Source organism: Mandrillus leucophaeus, unplaced genomic scaffold (assembly GCF_000951045.1).
Source record: "Mandrillus leucophaeus isolate KB7577 unplaced genomic scaffold, Mleu.le_1.0 Scaffold1251, whole genome shotgun sequence".
In the NCBI taxonomy this organism is placed as follows: domain Eukaryota; kingdom Metazoa; phylum Chordata; class Mammalia; order Primates; family Cercopithecidae; genus Mandrillus; species Mandrillus leucophaeus.
The window spans coordinates 286,423-309,265 of NW_012100888.1; the positions used below are offsets into that span (position 1 = coordinate 286,423).

Sequence of the window (22,843 nt, forward strand, 5' to 3'; positions counted from 1 at the left end):
TCATTTTCATAAGGGAAGCAGAGCACAAAAGTCTGGAAAATTTGCAGCCTGACAATGTTATAGAAAAAAAAAATTCCATTTTCTGAGGAGAAATTCAAGCCGGCTGCAGAAATTTGCATAAGCAATGAGGAGCTGAATGTTAATCCCCAAGACAATGGGGAAAATGTCTCCAGGCCATGTCAGAGGTCTTCACAGCAGCCCCTCCCATCACAGGCCCAGAGGCCTAAGAGGAAAAAGTTGTTTCATGGGCCGGGCCCAGGGTCCCTGTGCTGTGTGCAGCCTAGGGACTTGGTGCCCTGTGTCCCACCTGCTACAGCCATGGCTGAAAGGGGCCAATGCAGAGCTCCAGCCATGGCTTCAGAGGCTGCAAGTCCCAAGCCTTGGCAGCTTCCACATGATGTTGAGCCTGTGAGTGCACAGAAGTCAAGAATTAGGGTTTGGGAACGTCTGCCTAGATTTCAGAAGATGTATGAAAATGCCTGGATGCCTAAGCAGAAGTTTGCTGTGGGGGTTGGCCCTCATGTAGAACCTCTGCTAGGGCAGTGCTGAAGGGAAATGTGGGCTCAGAGCACTCACACAGAGTCCCTACTGGGGTACCACCTAGTGGAGCTGTGAGAAGAGGGCCACCGTCCTCCAGACGCCAGAACGGTAGATCCACCAAAAGCTTGCACCAGCATCCGGAAAAGCTACAGGCAATGCTAGCCCATGAAGGCAGACACGAGGGAGGCTGTACCCTGCAAAGCCACAGGGGTGGAGCTGCTTCAAATCCTCCAGTGGATTTTCATCTCACTCAGTAAATTCCAAAGACTTCACCATGGCCTTCAAGACCCTATGAAATTTGACCCTCTGCAACCTCTCTGCCCTCATCTGTTACCATTGTCTCCTGTTAATCCTGCCCCAGCCACACTGATCTCCTTGTTCTTCTCAAATGGACCACATATGCTCCTGTCTCTAGACCATTACAGTGCCCAAGACCATGGGCACCCACCTCTTGCATCAGCATGACCCAGATGCAAGACATGGAGTCAAAGGAGATCATTTTAGAGATTTAAGATTTGACTGCCCCATAGAATTTCAGACTTGCCTGGGGCCTGTAGGCCCTTTGTTTGTTTTGGCAAATTTCTCCCATTTGGAATGGCTGTATTTACCCAATGCCTATACCCCATTGTATCTAGGAAGTAACTAACTTGCTTTTGACTTTACATGCTCATAGGTGGAAGGGACTTGCCTTGTCTCAGATGAGACGCTGGACTGTGGACTTTTGAGTTAATGCTGAAATGAGTTATGACTTTGGGGGACTGTTGGGAAGGCATGATTCATTTTGAAATGTGAGGACATGAGATTTGGGAGGGGACAGGGTGGAATGATATGGTTTGGCTGTGTCCTTACCCAAATCTCATCTTAAATTCCCATGTTTTGTCAGGGGGACCTGATAAGAGGTAATTGAATCATGGCAGCTGGTCTTTCCCTTGCTGTTCCTGTGATAGTGAATAAGTCTCACAAGATCTGATGGTTTTAAAAAGAGGAGTTTCCCTGCACAAGCTCTCTCTCTTTGCCTGTGCCATCCGTGTAAGACATGACTTGCTCCTCCCTGCCTTCTGCCATGATTGTGAGGCCTCCCCAGCCATGTGGAACTGTGAGTCCATTAAACTTTTTTCTTTTGTAAATTGCCCAGTCTCAGGTAAGTCTTTATCAGCAGTGTGAAAATGGACTAATACAGGATCCTTTACAGATTAGATGTTAATGTAAGAAAAAAAAAAAGTTGGAGAACTTCAAGGTCTGTGGACTGAATAACTGAAATAGGAAATGGTTTTATTTATTTATTTATTTATTTATTTATTTATTTATTTGAGACCAAGTCTGACTCTGTTGCCCAGGCTGGAGTGCAGTGAGGCCATCTCAGCTCACTGCAACCTCCGCCTCCCCAGTTCAAGCGATTCTCGTGCCTCAGCCTCCCGAGCAGCTGGGACTACAGGTGTGCACCACCATGCCTGGCTAATTTTTGTATTTTTAATAGAGATGAGGTTTCGCCATGTTGCCCAGGCTGATCTTGAACTCCCGGGCTCAACCAATCCACTTGCCTCAGCTTCCCCAACTGCTGGGATTACAGGAGTGAGCCACTATGCCTAGCCAGGAATGGTTTTTGATTGCCATGGAGAAGGCTGGGCAATCAGCAGGTTTGGGGAAGGGGTAGGAATTAAGAGTCTAATTGTGTACATGTTAAGGTAGGGAGTTGATATGTAAATTTTGACTTCAGGAGAGAGAGATCTGAGAATACCTCCAGATATTCAACTGGAATTATCTGCAGATAGATAGTACTTAAAATCATGAGGCTAAACAATATCATCACAGAGTGAGTAAAAACACAATAAAGGAGAAGTTGGACAACTAATCCCTGGAGCACTCTAACCTTTAAAGATTAGGGGGATGAAGAAGGACTCACAAAGTTGACAAAGATTGGCAGTGAGTTTAGTAGAAAAGTGAAGAAAAGTGGTGTTAGAGAAACCAAGTGAGAACCTGTATCAAGGACGGAGTAATCCCCTCTCAAATACTACTGAGAATTCAAATAAGATGAGGACTAGGAATTAGTAATGTAAAGATCAATAATGACCTTGAAAATGTAGTTCTTATAAAATAACAGCGATAACAGCTTCTTTGGGGTGGGTTAAAGAGGAGAGAATGGCAGGAAAAGATGCAAAGGCTGCAAGCAGGGACAATTATTTTAAGATGGTTTCTGTAAAGATAGGGGAGGAAATAATAGCATAATTGATGTTGATGAGATTAATCTAGTGGAGAGAGAAATTGATGATGTAAGGGAGAAACGGAGAAATTGCTGGAGCAACATTTTTTATGAAGGGAGAAGAGATGGGAATCAAGTACAAAACTGGAGAGGTTGGCCTTAGGAGCACAGATATTCTATTTATTGTAATAAGTGTGCAGGCAGAGTATATGGGTACAAATGCCAGTAAATGTGATGCTGGGAGTCTATGGAGGTTCATTGCACAGCATCAGCTAAGAGTGAAAATGGGCATTGGAGAATGGAAAAAAGGTGTTTTAGATGTAAGGAAAACACAGAAAATCTAAGATAGAGGTCCAGGAGAATGAGAAAGTCAGTGGACTAGGGAAATATTCTATGGTTGCTGTGCAGCAATAAGGGCTTAGTTGAGCTAGAAAGCAAGGTGGAAAAGTGACAAGTCATGCTTGTCCCTTCTTGTTCCTCAAACATGCTAAACTTTTTCCATTCTCAGGGCCTTTGCATTTTCTGTTCCCTCTGTCTGGAAACGTCTTCTCTCAGAGCTCCATCAGCTGGCCTCTTATCATCATTTAGGTCTCAACTCCTCAAAGATTATTTCTGTGACCACCACAGCTAATGTAACACTCTACCATATTACTCCATCACATTATTCTCTCTACCGTATTATTCTATTCTATCTTCTGAATAACACCATTGAGATTGCCTTATTTAGTTTTGTACTAACTTGTCTCTTGCTCTTTCCAACAGAATATAAGCTCCTGCTGTGCTGCACTCCAATGTGTACAAAAGTGTCTGGCATGTAGCAGGTGCTCCATAAATATTTGCTGACTGACTGATTCTCCTTATGTTTATATTCCACATTTCTCTGTGGTACTTGATCGCTCAACCTCCCTCTACTCACCTAAAAATAAAATCCTCCTACTTTGCCCTCTGGATCCCCAGTATCATGAAAACCAATCCTCCACAAGTCCTTAACCTCTTTAACATGAACTCACTTCTTCTGCCTCGCTTAAAGTTCTCTGATGAGACTAAGATCTCCCCTGCAGCTCATAAGGTTGATAGGTGAGGTTGACTTTCTTCCTGCTCCCCATTGCTCCTTCTTGACCCTGATTCCTCTACCCTCTTGTAAACCTCTCTTCTATCTCACCAGAGTTAAGAGTTTCAAGCCACCTTGATTTTTCATCCTCTAACTCTCTTTGTTGGTATCATCATCTGGTAAAGTCAAATGTCACAAGAGCAGAGCAAAGGAGTAACCAATGAATTCATACCTGTTTCTTAGAACATGCGGGGAACTACTCATCCCATAATCCCAGAGCCGCTCCACTGCAGCAATAAAATAGTGTCGTGTTTTCTTTTGAAAGCTGCGGGGGCTCTGATTTTCATCCTCACCATAAATGTCAAAATCTTCCTTCTTCATTTCAACTGAGATGGTATCATCATAGTCAATTTCCTCTTGATCTGACTGAAGAGTATTAAGAGTTATTTCCCTTTGATGACGTTTCAAGACTGGTGGGTTTTGAGAGCACAGCCTTTCAGTCCCACCTTGCTTTGCCCAGGTGACTTCTATTTGGGGCTCATTTTGTTCCTCATTTATTGCTGCTATTGTATGATTGCTTTCACAAGGGTTCAGGGGCAAAATGGTATCCTTTTTCTTAAAAGCTGTGTTTTCTGGTGACTTCTCTTGGGATTTCCACTCTTCTTTTGGTATCTGAGTACCATAATGGTTATCCCAAGCAAGAGGATCCAATAGCTTGGAAGGAGTCTTTGCAGAGCTTTCTGTTGCTCCTCTCAGAAAGGGAATTTTTCCAGGTCTATTTGCTTCCTTCCACTTAATTGCTCCCTCTGTTTCCTGAAGAAGGCTCCCTTCCATGAGATCCAGATGGCCAGGAGACCCACTGCTAGTTTCTGTAGGGAAAAGGTCCTTCTGATAAATGCGAACTTTTGGAAGCAATTCAACTTTGCCAGATGTTTCGGGCAAGCCTGGTTTCAAGAAAACAGTGTTCTCAACTTTCTTGTACGTGACTGAATTTGTAGCACTTGTCACCAGGGAGCCAACCTCTCTTTGATCACCAATCATCTCCAAGGTTAGAATAGCTAAAGAAAGGTTATTTTTTTTGACTCCTTGTAAGAAATGACTGCTTTCTTGGACCCCAGAATCTTTCTTTCTGTAAGATGGTGCTGGAAGATGAGAAAAGTTGTCTTGGAATAGGACCCCGGTCAGATCCATAGGTCTAATAGATGGAAATGATGATACCTTTGCAATGGGTAATGGAGATCTATTTGCTTGAGTGATGCTATGACTCCTCGTAAGACAATCTGATAAGGGAGACTGAGTAATGGCTCCTTTCTCCTTCTCATTGTAGTCTATCTGCGTGAGGGTGCTTGGGGTCAAATGTTTTATGTTTTTGGACCACTGGGTTGAGGTGTCCTCCACAATCAGCCTTTTTTCAAGTTCTGTTTCTTCTAGTGGGAGTCTGAATTGTTTCAAAGCTCTCTTACCACGTTGCGTGACAAAATTTTGCTGGCTTGGATTAGGAGATATCCTTGTGGTGTGTGGATATTTCTCTACAATTTGCTTGGTTTGATTTTCCAAACCTTCCAAGTTTTCTTCCTCCCCTTTTTCTGAGAAATGAGCCATGTGGTTCTTTGTTCTATTTGTTGAATCACTTAATGACCTAAAATCTTGACGTACTGGAGCATATGCCCCCTCATATGAACCTTCTACATTTTGCCTAGTGCTCAGTAAGAAAAGGTTCTTCATGAAATTCTTAGTGCCAGTCACTGTATGTATCTGAGGCAAAACTATATTATCTTGGATTAATGTTTCCTTTCTTTCTATTTCTTCCTGAATTTTTTTTTCTTGATTGTGTGTATTATTTTCATGTAAATTATCCAAGTTAGTAAGAAATAGGTTTCTGCTGCTTGGAAAAACTATCTCTTTGAGTCCTATATCCTTTGTAAGTTCACCCTTTCCTACTACCACTTTATTTTTCTCAGACAAGAAATTCTGACCTTCCACAGAGTTTTCTGGTCCTAAGGATATGAATAGTTTTGCACTGGGGCCTTGCCCCGAGTTCAGGGAGTTCTTTCCATGAGTCCTTTGTATCCAATTTGCTGATTCTGGTAAGAATAGCATCTTAAAGAATGACATATCTGGATTTTCTGCATCTGGTAGTATGGGGCCCTCTATTTTTTGTTGGACCATTTCCATGTTTTTCGATGAAGTAGTTTTATTTGACATATGATTTAGCCTCAAAGCTGTAGTATTTTTGTCTGTAAGCATTCTGTCATGAATCAAAGGTGTCACTTTTTGAAACTCAGTATCACTTTCTAATATATTTTGCCAGACTGATGGACTATTCTCAACTAATAATGATGGGCCATCAATGTGAGTCTTTCTATCAGTTGCTGAATTATTGGAAGTTTTGTTTATCTTTAACAAAGAGATGCTAACTTTGAATAAGGCATTATCTTTAGTCAACAAAGCAGGTCCATGAGCTCTTTTCTCTTTAAATAACCTACCACTCTCTGTTGACCATACATTTTTTCCCCATGAACTTTCTTGGCTATTCATTAAACCTGATTCTAACAACTTTGAATCATTATTTTCTTCACTCAAACTCAGAGGTCCACCAGACTCAATAAGGGGAGATGACTTTTTGCCAGACAGAGTGGTATCTAATTGACTCTCATAATGAACTGGCATATTTGGGGGTCCTAAGGAACTTGTATTATCATTACCTGCTGCCAAATTGTCTGATGGAATTGTTGAAATCAGATTATTTGATGAACTAGAAACTTTAAAATCAAGTTTTTTCAACTCTGTTGCTACAGTTGTCCCCAGTTTCTCATTTAATCTTAATTGGAGGTCTGGCTCAGGGGTAAATACCATGTCCCCACTGTGATGGGGCTGTGGCCTGAGGTGTGTCATTTTAGACAGGTTGTTATTAGTGTCTATTGCTCCAGGTGATGGATCATCAGAAAAAGTCTCATATTTGGCTTCTTGGAGATCAGATAAGGATAGCCCATGTGGAGTAGGACTCTGTCGCAAGAGCATCAGCAAATCACTAGAGGAGACATTCTGTACTTTAGGCATTGGTGTTCTGTGTGCAAACCAAGGGTCAGTCTTCTCTATGTCATTTTTGGGAATTGTGGTGGCATTAAATTGCTTTTGCCTAGGGCTAGGGTGTCTTGAATTCTGGGAGAAACTTCTTGGCTCAATGGCATTGTTTTTACTCAGCAAGTATGTTGAAATATCTTCATAACTGTCCTCGTAATAATCACCAGTGTTCTTGTCACAACTAGAAACCTTCAGTAAGGCGGTCATGCCTCTGTTCCGAAAGTCTGAGTTGTGGCACCCCAGAATCCATAGGCCTGGAGATGAGGAAGAATAAGACTCTGGTTACTCATAACACAGATTCTAAAACGTTCTGTTAGAGGTTCTCTCCCATTCCCAGATAAATGAAAAAAATACTAGTCAGTATCATTATATCACAGGTCATTGGGTTAAATCCCTGGAACATGTAATATAAAAGTGGTTTTTGCATTGCTGCTGCTGTTCTATGCCTGTTTCTGACCATAAGAAAAGACTGTGATAAAAATGAATAGATATTGGGATTAAAATGGGGAAATGTAATTAATATACACAATAGTGGAGGGTCTTAATAGTGACACAGAACTCTGAATATGACAGTGATTTAATTCAGGAAAGTATATTAGCTAGATGTTATTGCTATATCACATAGTGGCACAGGTTCCTCTTGAATCCATCAGATTGCCTGGATTCAAATCCCAGTTCTACCATTCACCAGCCATGTGACTTTGAGAAAGTTACTTAAGCTTTCTGAACAATAGGTTTCTAATTTGCAAATGAGGCTAATAGTATCTACCCCATCATATAATACAATGAAATCACATAACACAATACCTAGCATCCACCGTCACCTACTTGCAGAATACGTAAGCACAAGGAAGAAGCATTTAGGTCTAGGATCCAGCTAATATAAAATTCTACCATGATACTAGCAATACTAATTTCTACCATGGCTGGGCATGGTGGCTCACGCCTGTAATCCCAGCACTTTGGGAGGCTGAGGCGGGTGGTCAGGAGATGGAGACCATCCTGGCTAATGCAGTGAAACCCTGTCTCTACTAAAAATACAAAACATTAGCCGGGCATGGTGGTGCATGCCTGTAGTCCCAGCTACTTGGGTGGCTGAGGCAGGAGAATGGCGTGAACCCAGAGGCGGAGCTTGCAGTGAGCCCAGATTGCACGCCACTGCACTCCAGCCTGGGTGACAGAGCAAGACTCCGTCTCAAAAAATAAAATAAAATAAAAATAAAAAAAAAAAATAAAAAATAAAATTTCTACCATGAACAAGATTAGCTGACTGAAGGAATGCAATAAATTATAATAGGCTAATTCCATGGTGGTAAAGTAGATGCATAAACGTAAGAGACAAGATATACCTTTACCAAGCTACCCGTTGGGTACCTCAACAGCCTTGTCATTTCACACAGTCTTTGCAGGGAAGATCTTAACTGTATCTATCTTCTCCTCAAGGGAAGCTGCTCCCAAAAGCCCTGTGAATGCCTACATTCTATGTGCAGCCAAATTATCAATCAAGTGGCAAAGGAGAATAAAAACATATTCTAACATATAAAGACTCAGAAAATCTACCTCAAATGTCACCATTCTCAGGAAGTGATTACGGAATGTTTGCCACCAAAATAAAGGAGTATATCAAACAAGAGAAAGACCTGGTATCCAAGAACCAGGTACCTATCCTGAGGGAGGATAAATAAAAGTCCCAAGTTGATAACTGAGCCTCAGGCCTAGAGAGAACCAGCTCAGACTGGAGTAGGGGGATGCATGCCTCTAGGAGGTCAATCTGTAAGCAAAAAGGAATATATCATATGATGGAACTCTTGAAAAAAAGAGGATAATTCAAAGGAAGACATTATAAGAAAAACAGGGAAACAATGAAAGATTCTGGTTAAACTAGTTACCAAAATGGACTTTTACTTACCCTCCCCTCTGAGAAGGGCCTGGTATTAGGAATGGTGATCAAGCTGGAGTTTAGTTTTAACTGCTTGGGTTAAAATTTTGTAATGAAAATATCTTTTTGTATTGTATGTGTGACTAATGGTAAATTTAAAACAATATAATTAATTAACACATTTCAATCCAAGTGCTTAAAGAAGAGTTGGTTGTTTGATGAAAAAGTCAATAAAATAAATAGCCAAACAAAAATTAAGAAATTTCACATACACAAAATTTGAAGAAAAGAGACACAATTACAGACACAAAGAAAATGAAAATAATTGTAATTCCCTTGGAGACACCTCAGCTGTCAATCTCCTCCTCCAACTTTTGACACAGGTACAAGCTACCTGGCCAAGTTTGGGGTCTAGTCAGCACTACAAATATAGCTCAGTCTCTGCCTCTGTGATCAAACCAGGGCTTTCACTGAACTAATTAATTCTGTAAGCTATTATCTGATCTTGAAACTAGTAATACTACCAAAGTAACTCAGAGAGACAGAGCCCAGCTGATCACATCCTGCACAGACAGTAAAGGAAGTAAGAGGAGAGAAGCCACCATAGAAGACATATAAAAGTCCAGTAGAAACTAGATATTGGACTGGGGTTAGTTTATCTTAACCTTTCTTCTAGTTGTTGAGTTGAGAAGGGAATTCAACATCCATTAAGTAGACAGAGAGTTAAGCTAAGAGCAAGCCACTTATCCTCTCTGCTAGCAAACCTTGATCAGAACATTTTTGTACCTTGTTTAAGGATAAGAGAAGACATGCAATCTATAAAGATACTACAGAACAGGGAGAAGGAAACAGAAGTCAGGAAACTTAGAAGCAATACCTACTTTTGAAAGTAATCCACTGCAGATTCTAGAGGAAAAGTGAGAACAAATATCTTGCCATGCTAAAACACAAGAAGACACAGCTTCCATAATTTAAAACCACAAAGACATAGCTTCTATAATTTAAGACTGGAAAGGGCATACACAAGATGAAATGGTAGTTCAACTAGACAAAATAGAAAAGAATAATTATAAGAAAACTTAACACAAAACAAGAGATGATCAGTTTATGTGTGTATGGGTTCCAATAAAGCCTTACAAAAACAGACAGGAGACCAGACTACCCAAGGCCCATAGTTTGTCCACTCCTGAGGTAGATGGTCACCCACTGTGCCTTTCATGGGGTTTCAAAAGATGACCAGTTTTTAAAGTGGCAAAGAAAGGTCTGGTCTTTCTTCTTGCTCCTTTCAGAAATTGCTGCAAATAATTAAAGACAGAGCACAATTAAGCTGGAAGATATCTGAAGCCATGAAACCACAAAATAGAAGTATAGTTAATATAAAATGGGTATCAAAAGATACAAAGAGTGGAGGCTCATGGCTGGCAGATTTCAGAAAAGTCTAAGAAGACATACTTCTTCATATCTTATACCTCCATATCTTCCCCATTTTTTATATCAAAGTCTAATTATTCCTCCTACTTCAGCCTCCCAAAGTGCTGGAATTCCAGGCATGAGCCACTGCTCCAGGCCTTGTTTCTTTCTTCTATCAAGGTGTAAGTATGACACTTTGATATGAAAAACAGTTAGTCATTCATTATAACAATGGGATCAGGGTCTACAAGCTGGCATCGGTGGTTTTACTGGACTCCTTTCAACACAAGTCTCAAAAGGTAGGAAAGATGGGACCAGAACAAATAATCACACTGACAAGCCATTTTTGCAGTGAAAGTCTGATTTGTAAGGTGGGGAGGGGAGGAAAGAAATTCTGAAGTGTAAACAACTCTGCAGCTTTGATCTTGATGGGCTAGAGAGAAGTAAAGGCTGAAAACTCACACATACAATCAATACCTTTCATAAGAGAATTCCTGCTAATCTAAAACTCACTCCTAATGCCTCATTAATATTAATATATCCACATAAACTTTCCGCTAAAAGTTTATTTAGGACAAACTCACCTCAATGATAAATAATAAGCAAAAAGGATCAAGATACTACAAGATAAAAGGAAGAAAGGAACAACAAGGCCAGGTGCAGTAGCTCATACTGGTAATCCCAGCACTTTGGGAAGCTGAGGTTGGAGGATTGCTTGAGCCCAGGAGTTCAAGACCAGCCCAGGCAACAAAGCAAGACCCTGTCTCTACAAAAAATAAAAAACTTAGCCTGGCATGATGGTGCATGCCTGTAGTCCCACTACGTGGGAGGCTGAGGTGGGAAGATTGCTTGAGCTCAGGAGATTGAGGCTACAGTGAGCCATGATGATACCACTTACTCCACCCTGGGCAACAGAGTGAGACCTTGTCTCAAAAAAAGAGAAAGGAACAACAAAAACAAATAAAAGAAGAGCAGTAATCAAAAAAATGTTGCCAAGGAGAAGATAAAACTTGTAACCAAACATGTCACCATAATCTAATGAGATTACCACATCTGAAAACCAAAGTCTAATGTAGAATTAGCTATAAGAATTTATAGAAGACATATGGGTCAATGGAACAGAATGGAGAGTTCAGAAACAAGTTCTCACATTTATGGTCAATTGATTTTCAACAAGGGTGTCAAGATGACTTAATGGGAAAAGAATCATATTTTCAACAAATGGTGCCAGGACAACTGGATATTTACATGCAAAAGATAAAAAAGAGGTTAGACCTCTTCTTCACACCATACACAAAAATTTATTCAAACTAGATCATAGACATATATGTAACAGCTAAAACTGTCAAACTCTTAGAAGAAAATATGGAAGTAAATGTGGCCTTGGGCGAGGCAAAGCCTTCCTAGATGTGACATCGAAAGCACAAGTGACACAAGAATAAAAAGATAAATTGTATGCCATCTATGAGTTCATCAGTTAACTCAACAACCCAGGAAACAATTATTGAAGTAAAAATAGGTCAATAAATGGGAACAAAACTGAACAACTAGAAGGAAAAATAGTGAGAAAACAAACTAGAACAGCATACTCAAGAACTGTGTGACAAATTGAACAGTATAACATATGTAAATGCAATACCAGAAGAAGAGAATGGGAAACATATACCACACAAACATTAACCAAAATAAAGATGATAGTGCAGGTGCATAAATTTTAGACAATGCAGACATTTAAGGCAACAAGTAGTACTTCAGACAAAAAGGACATTTCACAAAGATGAAAGAATTGATCTAATAAGAATACAATCTTAACTTTGTAAGCACATGATTTTATTTTGCCTTATTTATTTTGAAACATCTTACTAACAAATACAAACAGCAAAATAACAAACTCAACAATCATAGAGATGTCACAGTTTCCTCCATGTCTGTCAGAAACAGACAAAATATCAGGAAGTTTATAAGGATCTTAAAAACATGATAAAGCAACTTGACATAATAGACAAATATATGACACTCTACCCAACAACAGCAGAGACATATTTGTTTCAAATGCAGTGGGCCATTTATCAAATTAAATTATTTACTGGGCATACAGCAAGTCTCAACAAATTTCAAACGATTGAGATAATACAGAGTATGTTATGTGATCACAGTAAAACAAGTAAATCAGCAACAGAGAGAGAGCCAGAAAATCTCCATATGTTGGGAAATTAAAACACTGTAAAATAACTGTGAATAAAACAAGAAATAACGTAAAAATTATAAAATATTTTAAACTCAATGATAGTAAAAATATGACTCATCAAAATTTGTGATATGGGGTTAGAGCAGTATATAAAGATAAATGTATAGCACTTTAAAAAAGTAAATGTTGAAAATCGATGAACCAAGTTTTAATCTGAAGAAGTCAAGAAGAAAAAGAAAACTGAATCCAAAGAAAGTATTGGAATAATAACAAAAGACCAGAAATAAATGAAATGAAAAGCAAAATAAAAATAAAAATTCAACATAGAAAATAAACAAAGTAAAAAAATGTTTTAAAATTCCATGACCTGCTGAACAAAGCAAAAATTTGATCCCATGGTAGGATTAGTAAATTTGATGAACCTATAACAAAGCTGATAAACTTAAAATACTTAAAATATAAATTAAAATATCAGGTATGAAAAGGGAGGCATCAGCACAGACATTATAAGGATCACAAAAGAACATTACAAATAACTTACTTCAAGTAAATTAAACAACTTAGTTGAAATGGACATATTTCTAGAAAAACACAACTGATAAAAACTGATACCAGAAGAAATAGAAAATAACATTAAATACGAAAGAATAAATTTTACAAAAATGTGCAAGACCTGTACACTAAAATTTTACAAAAATATTGCCAAGAGAAAATTTAAAAGATCTAAATAAATAAATAAATAAATAAACAAACAAACTATGCTCATGGACAGGAATGCTCAATATTGTTAAGATGTATGCTCCCCCAAATGGATCTATAGAGTCAATGTAATTCCTATCAAAACCTCAGAAGATATTTTTGTTGATAAAATTGACAAGATGATTCTAAAATTTATATAAAAATCAAAGAGAGCAAAGTTGGAGGAATTATACTAACAAATATTAAAACTTACTATAAGATAATACATTACTGGTACAAAGACAGACCAATAAGTCAATGGAATATAAGAGATCAGGGGTTGGCAAACTTTTTCTGTAAAAAGCAATATAGTAAATATTTTAGGTTTGTAGATACATATGGTCCATGATACATATTATTTGTTTTTTTGCTGTTTTTTTGTTTTGTGTGACAATTCTTTAAAAATGTAAAAAAATTCTTAGCTCACTGCCATATAAAAACAGGCTGCAAATTTGGCTTGTGGAACATAACCTACCCCTAAAATAGAGTACAGAAACAAAGCTATAGTGATATGGTCATCAGATTCATGGCAAAGACAACAGTGCAATTCAGTGAGGAAATTATTTTTTTCCAACAATTGGTGCTAAAGCAATTGAATATCCATATGGAAAAATGAACTTTTATCTGCATCGCTCCATCAAAATTAATTAAAAATGAATCATAAACTTAATTGTGAACAATAGAACAATCAGACTTCTAGAAGAAAATATTTAAAATATGTAGAAAGAATATATAGAAGGATGGCATCATGTTCTTAGGATAGGCAAAAATTTCTGAAACAGAATACAAAACGCACTAACCATAAAAAACTGAAAAATAAGAATTAATTAAATGTAAGAACTTCTATTAACCATAATGCACCCTTAAAGGAGTGAAAAGACAAACCACAGACTGAGAGAAAACATTCACAATACATAAATCCAACCAAGGACTTGTATCTAGGCAAAATAAAGACCCATTCTGACCAAAAACTGACAGAGAACTTTTACCAGCCAACCCACACTGAAGGAAGTTCCAAAGAAGTTTCTTCAGACAAAAAGAAAATGATCATAGATGGAAGCAAGAAATGCAGAAAAGAATGAAAGAAATGAAAGGTGTAAATATATATATATACACACACATACACACACACACACACAAATGATATTGATTACATAAAACAATAATAATGTCTTATGGGGTTTAAAATAGATGTAGAATTCAAATAAATGACAAGAGTACAAAAGGTAGGAGTAAGAAATGGCGTCATGTTGTTTGAAAGTCTTTGCATTGTCTGGGAAGTGGTAACAAATTAAATTAGACTTTAGTAAGTCAAGAATGCATGCCGTAACCTTTAAGATATCCCATATGAAACAGTAGAAGAATGTAAACTAACAAATGAATAGAGTGAAAATGAAATAATAAAATAATAATAAATAATAATAAAGACTCAATTCCAAAGGAAAGAAAGCAGAGAAAAACGATAATAAAACAGGTGGGACAACTAGAAAGCAAATAAGATGTGAGATTTAAATCCAAATATATCAGTAAATCCACTGAGCGTAAAGGATCAATTACATCAACTAAAAGATCAATATTATCAGACTGGATAATAAAATAAAAACCAATTATTTGTTGTTTACAAGAGACGCATGCAACTGTAAGAATGGGGAAAGACTGCAAATAAAAGTAAGGAAAAAAGAAATACTGTACACAAACTAAAATAAAGCATATGTAATAATATCAGACAAAGTAGATTTTAAGATGATGAACATTAGCAGATTTAAAGAGGAGGATTTTATAATGACAAAAGGGGCATACCCCAAAGGATATAACAATTATACATTTGTACATACTAGTAATACAGTCTCAAAATATATTTTAAAATTGACAGAATTAGATAGACAAAATCACAATATAGTAGGAGATATTAACACATCACTCTAACTGATAGAAGAAACAAAACTTAATTAGATTTTTTATGTAGAAAATCACTGTCTTTGGTTCTCCTTTCTTACTGAACCAAAGACAGTGATTTTCTAGAAGTCAAGTGAAGAAAGTTTCAAGAAGAAAGCGACCAACTCCATCAACTGATGCTGAAAGGTCTGGTAGGTCAAGGTTTGGGAATTGTTGAAATTGGCAAGTTAGAGGTCAATTTTGACTTCTTCCTTGAAAAGAACTTGTTCAGTGGAATGGTGCAAATGAAAGCCTCAACTGTACCCTCAAGTACACTAGGACATAAAATTATGATTTTTATTTTATTTTATTTTGAGATGGAGTCTTGCTCTTGTTGCCCAGGTTGGAGGGCAATGGCATGATATCAGGTCACTGCAACCTCTGCCTCCCGGGTTCAAGTGATTCTCCTGCCTCAGCCTCCAGAATAGCTGGGATTACAGGCACACACCACCACGCCCAGCTAATTTTGTATTTTTAGTAGAGACTGGGTTTCTCCATGTTGGTCAAGCTGGTCTCGAACTCCTGACCTCGGGTGATTCGCCTGCCTTGGCCTCCCAAAGTGCTGGGATTACAGGTGTGAGCCACCATGCCTGGCCAAAATTATGATTCTTATGGGCAAGTTTTCTCAAACCTTCAAGAAATCCATGGTTCCTGGATTATTTAAACTGTTTTGGAACATAGAAAAAATGGTATGCTTGTGATTTCTGTACAAAGCTAGTATAATTCTAATATTAAAAATATTAAAATGGCACAAAAAGGCAAAGGAGTTAATCTCATTTATTAATATAGATGTACATTATTCTAAATAAAATATTAAAATAGTGCTTAACAATATATTAAAAGAGTAATATACCCTTAGCTCATATTCTAAGATAATTCTCAGAAGACAAGGTTTGATTTGCTTTTTTAGAAAGGAGAAATATTGTTAAATATATATACCTCTCTTCCACCCATTCTCTCAATATTATATCACAAGTTTTGGTTAAATCAATTTCTGGTATTCATATCATTATAACTATGTAAACATTTGTTCACGGATGAGCCAGGTAGTGTACTATGCTTAAATATTTTTCTTGTAAAATTTTGTTTATACTGGGGTTAATAATTGGCTCATTTTTTGTTTTACTAGTTTTTCTGTATACTTATTATTACTTCACCCTTAAACTGACAGAACCATGAAACTCCTTTCAACACAATTATCTTATCATCTGCCAAATCAGCTCAATGTCTCCTGTATTTTCATCGCCTTTAGACTTTGTTTTGCTTCTCCCATAAAGACTGGTTGTTCAATAAGCCTGCTACACAGGTGTTAGTCTGGGATCTTCATTGACCCTCCTCCTGGGAATTCGCTTTGCCTGTCTATTGTGTTGCATACCCTGAATCCTGGATCCCAAGATTTTCCTTTTCATTGATTCGCTTTATCATCTTGGTAGAGTACATCCTCTAGTATTTTCCCAAGAATATAAAAATTGCACAGGAGATAAATTTTTCAGAGTTTGCTGACAAGTTTTGTAGAGAAGTGGCATTTTGTAGAGAAGTGGCAGGCAATGATCATCCCAGAACAAAAAGGGGGAAGAGAAAAAAGCAGAACTCTAAATAGTTTTTTCTAATCCATTTTCTCATTGTTGCATACAATGCCCTGCTCTTCATTTTGCAGCCACCCACCTCCCCTACATACATATCATTTCAATACAACCATAAAAAGGGGCAGCTGTTGTGGAAAACATTCTGGCAGTTAGTTCCTGAAAAAGTTAAACATAGAATTGCCATGTGACTCAGAAATTCTACTCCTGAGTACATACCTCAAATAATTGAAAACAAGTGTTTAAACAAATACTTGTACATGAATTTTCATAATAGCACTACTCACAATAGCCGAAAGGTGAAAATGACCCAACTATTCATCAATAGATGAGTGGATAAGCAAAATGTTTTCTATCTATACAATGGACTACTATTCATCCATAAAAAGAATGATGTACTGATACATGCTACAGTGTGAATGAATCTTGAAAACAATATGCTAAGTGAAATAAATCAGATACAGAGGGCAAATATTGTATGGTTCCATTTATATGAAATGTCCAGAATAGAGAAATCTACAGACAGAAAGTAGATCAGCAGTTGCCAGGGGCTGGGAGAGGAGGAAATAGGGAGTGACTTCATAATGGGTATGGGGTTTCAATAAAATAAACAAATAAAAGGGACCAGACTTTATCATATTAAACACAGGAAATCTTCCTTAGGCATTTTGTTTAGTTTGAGCTTTGTAATCAATGATACTATATTAAAATTTCCCATCAAAGAATATAAAACAGAGTTTTAATTTGTCTTTATAAGTAAGTGATCACCAAAGTAGCTTAAATGTTTCTCAAATTATTGATATCTAACATTTTTCTCTGCCTACACAAACACACACACATTTTCTCTCTTTGTTTTAGACAATTACAACCATATTATACATATCATTCTATAATAGGTTTATTATATTGTATATATGTTTTTCCACCTAGTTGTGAATATTTTCAATGTCATTAGATATTCTTCCATTTAATCATTTTTAATGGCTTCACAGGATTCTTACAATATGGACAAGCCACACTTAACTAATCCCCTATTGTTGGACATTTACATTTCCTCCAAGTGTTTACTAGTCCCTTTATAGGTAGTTCTGCCATATATACCCTTGTATACAATCTTTTTGCATTTATTTATTTATTTATTTAGAGACAAAGTCTCACTCTGTCGCCCAGGCTGGAGTGCAGTGGCATGATCTCAGCTCACTGCAACCTCCGTCTCCTGGGCTCAAGCAATTCTCCTGCCTCAGCCTCCTGAGTAGCTGGGATTACAGGCGCCTGCCACCTCGCCAAGCTAATTTTTTTTGGTATTTTTAGTAGAGACAGGGTTCTCCCATGTTGGCCAGGCTGGTCTCAAACTCCTGACCTCAGGTGACCCGCTCGCCTCGGCCTCCCAAAGTGCTGGGATTATAGGCGTGAGCCACTGTGTCCGGCCCATTAATTTATTTTTACATATTTTTAAAGTATCTACTATATGCCAGGCACCATAGATATTGGGGATATGGTGATTAACAAGATAGACTAGGTCTCTGCTCTCAGAGAGCTTACAACTTAGTTGGGAGACAGATAAAGACATAAACACACAAACATAAATAAGTAAGATACTTTCAGAGATGTTACTGGGGTTCTTCCAGGTTCCTCACTCACTTCCCACAAAAATATATCACTTGAAGTAATATAAGTTTCCAGGTATGAAAGTAAATGTGTGATTATGTATGATGACATTAGTTTTTATTCTCTAGAAACTTCCCCATGAGCACTTATCTCCAGAAATGCTGTAAGAGTAAGACAGTAACTACAATCTGCAGGTAGTTCTATGTTCTTCCCTCTGTAGATGGTGGGGGTTGGAGGGGCCAGGAAGCATGCAGTGGCCTAGTGCTTGTTAGTAAGCTGCGTGAACATAGAAGTCTGTGTTGGACTTAGGGTTGATAGTCTCAAAAGCCTTGCAGTGGTTATTGAGGGAGAGAGAGGAAGAGATGCTGAAAGCCACATTTGTTCTGGAGGCCTCACAGTGGTTTGGGGATATATGTGCAGAAGATTACTATGCATTTCCCAAGGTCTTCTAGGTGGTATTTATCCAGCAATACCAATGTTCACAAGGCACATACAAATATTCACAAGCCTTGTGAAAATAAGGTTCACATGTTCATTGCATATTTAAATATATGTTTACAACTATAGTTTAGCAAACACATTTGGAAATTAGGCTTTTCAGTGGGCTTGAGGTATACTCCAGTGTGACACCAGCTGTAGTGGCCATGGGAGTGCCTGTGCCACTCCTTCCTGAACTCCAGGTGATGCAGTGCAGGGAAACACAGCTTCCACTTGGGAGAAGGAGAGGGAAGAATACAGAGGACTTTGTCTCGCAACTTGGGTATCAGCTCAACTACAGTAAAATAAAGCACCAGGCAGATTTTTGAAACCCCCAATCCTAGGCCTTTGCTCCTGGATGGCATTTCTAGACCCACCCTAGGCCAGAAGGGGATTCACTGCCCTGGAGGGATAGACCAAGTCCAGGCAAGATTTACCACCTGATAGCTAAAGTGGCCTTGGGCCTTGAATAAACAGCAGCAGTAACTGGGCAGTAGCAGTCATGGGCCTTGGGGAGCCTAGGTATTGCACTGGCCTGAGAGACTATGGGATTCAGGTGCAACCCACCACAATGCCAGCTGTGGTGACCATGGGAATGCTTGCATCACCCCTCCCCCAACTTCAGGCAGGCCAGCATGGAGAGAGACTCCTGCCTGGAGGAAAGTGAGGGAAGAGAGTAAGAGACCTTTCCTGGGAATCCAAGGAATTCTCCCTTATCTTCCCCAAGTCCACCAAGTCTGTATATCTAGGAGTCTGCAAAAGTTGCAGCATTCCTGGGCTTAGAGTACCCCCAAGTGCTGAAATGACCATAGTCATCTAAGTAACAACACTCAATCCCCTTTGAATTTTTGGAAAGCCCTCTCAAGGATGGGTACAAATAAGCCCAGCCTGTGAAGTTTGGAATAAATACATAACTCTTCAATGACCAGACATGAATGAACACCCACAAGTATCAAAAACAACAAAGAAAATATGACCTCACCAAATGGACTAAATAAGGCACCAATGACCAATCCTGGAGTGATGGAGATATGTGACCTGTCAGACAGGGAATTCAAAGTAGCTGTCTTGGCTGGGCATGGTGGCTCATGCCTGTAATCCCAAAACTTTGGGAGGCCAAGACAGGTGGATCACTTGAGCCCAGGAGTTTGAAACCAGCCTGAACAATAGGGCAAAACCCTGTCTCTACTATTATCTATCTATCTATCTATCTATCTATCTATCTATCTATCTATCTATCTATCTATCCATCCATCCATATATCCATCCATCCATATACTGGGTGTGGTGGCACACACCTATAGTCCCAACTACCTGGGAGGCCGAGGTGAGAGAATCACCAAATCACCTGAGCCAGGGAAGTCGCGGCTGCAGGTTACAGAGTAAGACATATATATGTGTATATATAGTAAGACATATATATAGTAAGACATATATATATATATGTGTATATATATATATAGCTGTCTTGAGGAAGTTCAATGAACTTCAAGATAACACAAAGGAGGAATTCAGAAATCTACCACAGAAACTTAACAAAGACATTGAAATGATTTTAAAAATCAAGAAGAAATTCTAGAGCTGAAACATTTACTAGACAAACTGAAAAATGAATGAGTCTCTCAACAGCAGAATTGATCAAGCAGAAGAAAGAATTAGTGAGTTTGAAGACAGGCTATATGAAAATACATAGAGGAGAAAAAAGAAAAAAAGTTAAAAAAGAAGAAAGCATGCCTACGAGATCTAGAAAATAGCCCACAAGGGCAAATCTAAGAGCTATTGGCCTTAAAGAGGATGTAGAGAAAAAGATCATGGTAGAAAGTTTATTAAAAGAAATAATAATAGAGCTCTTCCAAGATGGCCAACTAGACATAGTCAGGAAGAGGATCTCCCAACAAGAAACCAGATTATCGAGAAGACACTCCAAGCAGATCTATGGGAAGGAAGGCATTGAGAGTGGACTGAGGGAGGATACAGACCATGGGCTGAAGGGGAAGGAATCTTGGAACCCTGCATGGGGGCTGCCAAGCACCAGGACTCATTCCTGGCCCCAAGTAGCTCCTGGTGAATGGATGAGTTAAATAGGCAAGGAGTGGCTCATTCTCACCACGGACCCCCAGAATCCTAGCTGAAGAAGACTCCTTGACCCCCATGGGCATTTCAACTGACAGGGAGAGCTGCTTGAGGAGGTGGACGGGACAGAATTCCAGCCTTTGCGGAGCCTAGAGGGTTTGGCATGGGAAGGGTTGCAGTGGAGCACGGCCAGGGATGCCCATCCCCCAAGGCTCACCATGTTCTTCTAGGTGGCTTCGGCCTTTGTTGACTATCAGACCTGGACAGAGCAGGGCAGTCTTGCCTGTGGGATGGGGCCAGTCTGATCTGAGCACCCTCTGTCTGCCAGCCTCTGTTGGGGTCCCTACGTGGCTGCACCCACTTGCAGTGCAGCCTTGGATGCTCAACCAGGGCACTTCCTGGTGGCCACCACCATAGCTCCTTTACTGGCAGACCCTGCCTAATCATTGGAGAGCTTCAGTAGATGGGCTTCTGCCAACTCACACCCACTCACCTGCAGCCTCCCCTCACCACTTTGCTGGCATAAACTCGGCCACAGCCTCCCTCCACTGCTTTGCTGATGCGGAGGGCATGTGGACCTTATCATCCTGTTGCCACCAGTGCACGTGCATGTGAATGTTGCTACCACTCCTTTTCCCTCACCAGCATGTGCACACACACACCCTGCTGTGACTGGCACACATGCACCCTGCCACACTACCGTCAGAATACACACAAGCATATAGCCCACTGCCACTGCCCCAATGAAGCAATTTGGCTGGCACCGTCCCCCCCACCCCCCCCCACCATTGGAGTGTTCTCGCCAGTGGACTGGGAACATCTCAACTCCTCCAGTGCAGCAGGTGCTTAACCTCAAAGGGCCAGAGAACAAAGCTGTGGGCCTGGTACCAGCACCCCTGGGATAGAGCACATAGCCCAGGTGTGCTGAACTGAGCCTTGGCCCCCTGAAATTTTCCAGAAACGAAGCCAGTCAGCTGAACCCAATTTATATCACAGTCAAACCCTCACTGGCCTCAAAGAATATGAAAGCAAAAACAGAAACTTCAAAGATTAAAGGAACATTAGCCCACACAGATGAGAAAAAAACCTGTTCAGTAATTCTGGCAACTAAAAAAGCCAGAATGTCTTCTTATATCCAAATAACTGCACTAGCTCCCCAGCAATGGCTCTTAACCAGGCTGAAATGGCTGAAATGACAGGCATAGAATTCAGAACCTGGATAGGAACAAAGATCATCAAGATTCAGGAGAAAGTGGAAACCTAATGCAAGGAATCTAAGGAATCCAATAAAACGATACAAGAGATGAAAGATGAAATAGCAATTTAAAAAAGAACCAAACCGATCTGATAGAGTTGAAAAACTCACTACAAGAATTCCAGTAATAAAATCAGAAGTATTAACAGCAGAATAGATGAAGCTGACAAAAGAATCTCAGAACTCGAAGACTGGTTTATTGAATCAACTCAGTCAGACAAAAATTTTAAAAAGAATGAACAAAACCTCTGAGAAATATAGGATAACTGAAGCAATCCCAAGAAAAAGAACAAAGCCAGAAGCATCGTGCTACCCAACTTCAAACTACACTACAAGACTACAGTAACCAAAACAGTATGGTACTGGTACAAAAACAGATGCATAGACCAATGGAACAGATTAGAGAACCCAGAAATAAAGCTACACACCTACAACCATCTTATCTTTGACAAAGTCAACAAAAACAAGCAATGGGGAAAGGACTTTCTATGCAATAAGTGATGCTAGGATAAATGGCTAGTTGTATGCAGAAGATTGAAACTGGACCTCTTCCTTATACCATATACAAAAATCAACTCCAGATGGATTAAAGACTTAAATGTAAAACCTAAAACTATAAAAATCCTAGAAGAAAGCCTAGAAAATACCATTCTGGACAAAGTCCCTGACAAAGATTTCATGGCAAAGACCCCAGAAGCAATTGCAACAAAACCAAAAATTGAAAAGTGGGGCCTAATTAAACTAAAGAACTTCTGCACAGTAAAAGAAATTATCAATATCAACAGAATAAACAACAAACCAATAGAATGGGAGAAAATATTT

General features: G+C 39.1%; 1 protein-coding gene across 1 annotated transcript in view; it reads right to left on the reverse strand.

Annotated features, from left to right (window-relative positions):
* LOC105533489 (coagulation factor VIII) overlaps positions 1-22,843 on the reverse strand; it is a 152,998-nt gene that overhangs the window by 25,362 nt on the left and 104,793 nt on the right. The window contains exons 15-16 of the mRNA XM_011971961.1: positions 9,962-10,049; positions 4,024-7,153 (exon numbers count right to left, since the gene is read on the reverse strand). Of these exons, the coding sequence (XP_011827351.1) occupies positions 4,024-7,153; positions 9,962-10,049 (3,218 nt within the window). The remainder of the gene's footprint in view (positions 1-4,023; positions 7,154-9,961; positions 10,050-22,843) is intronic.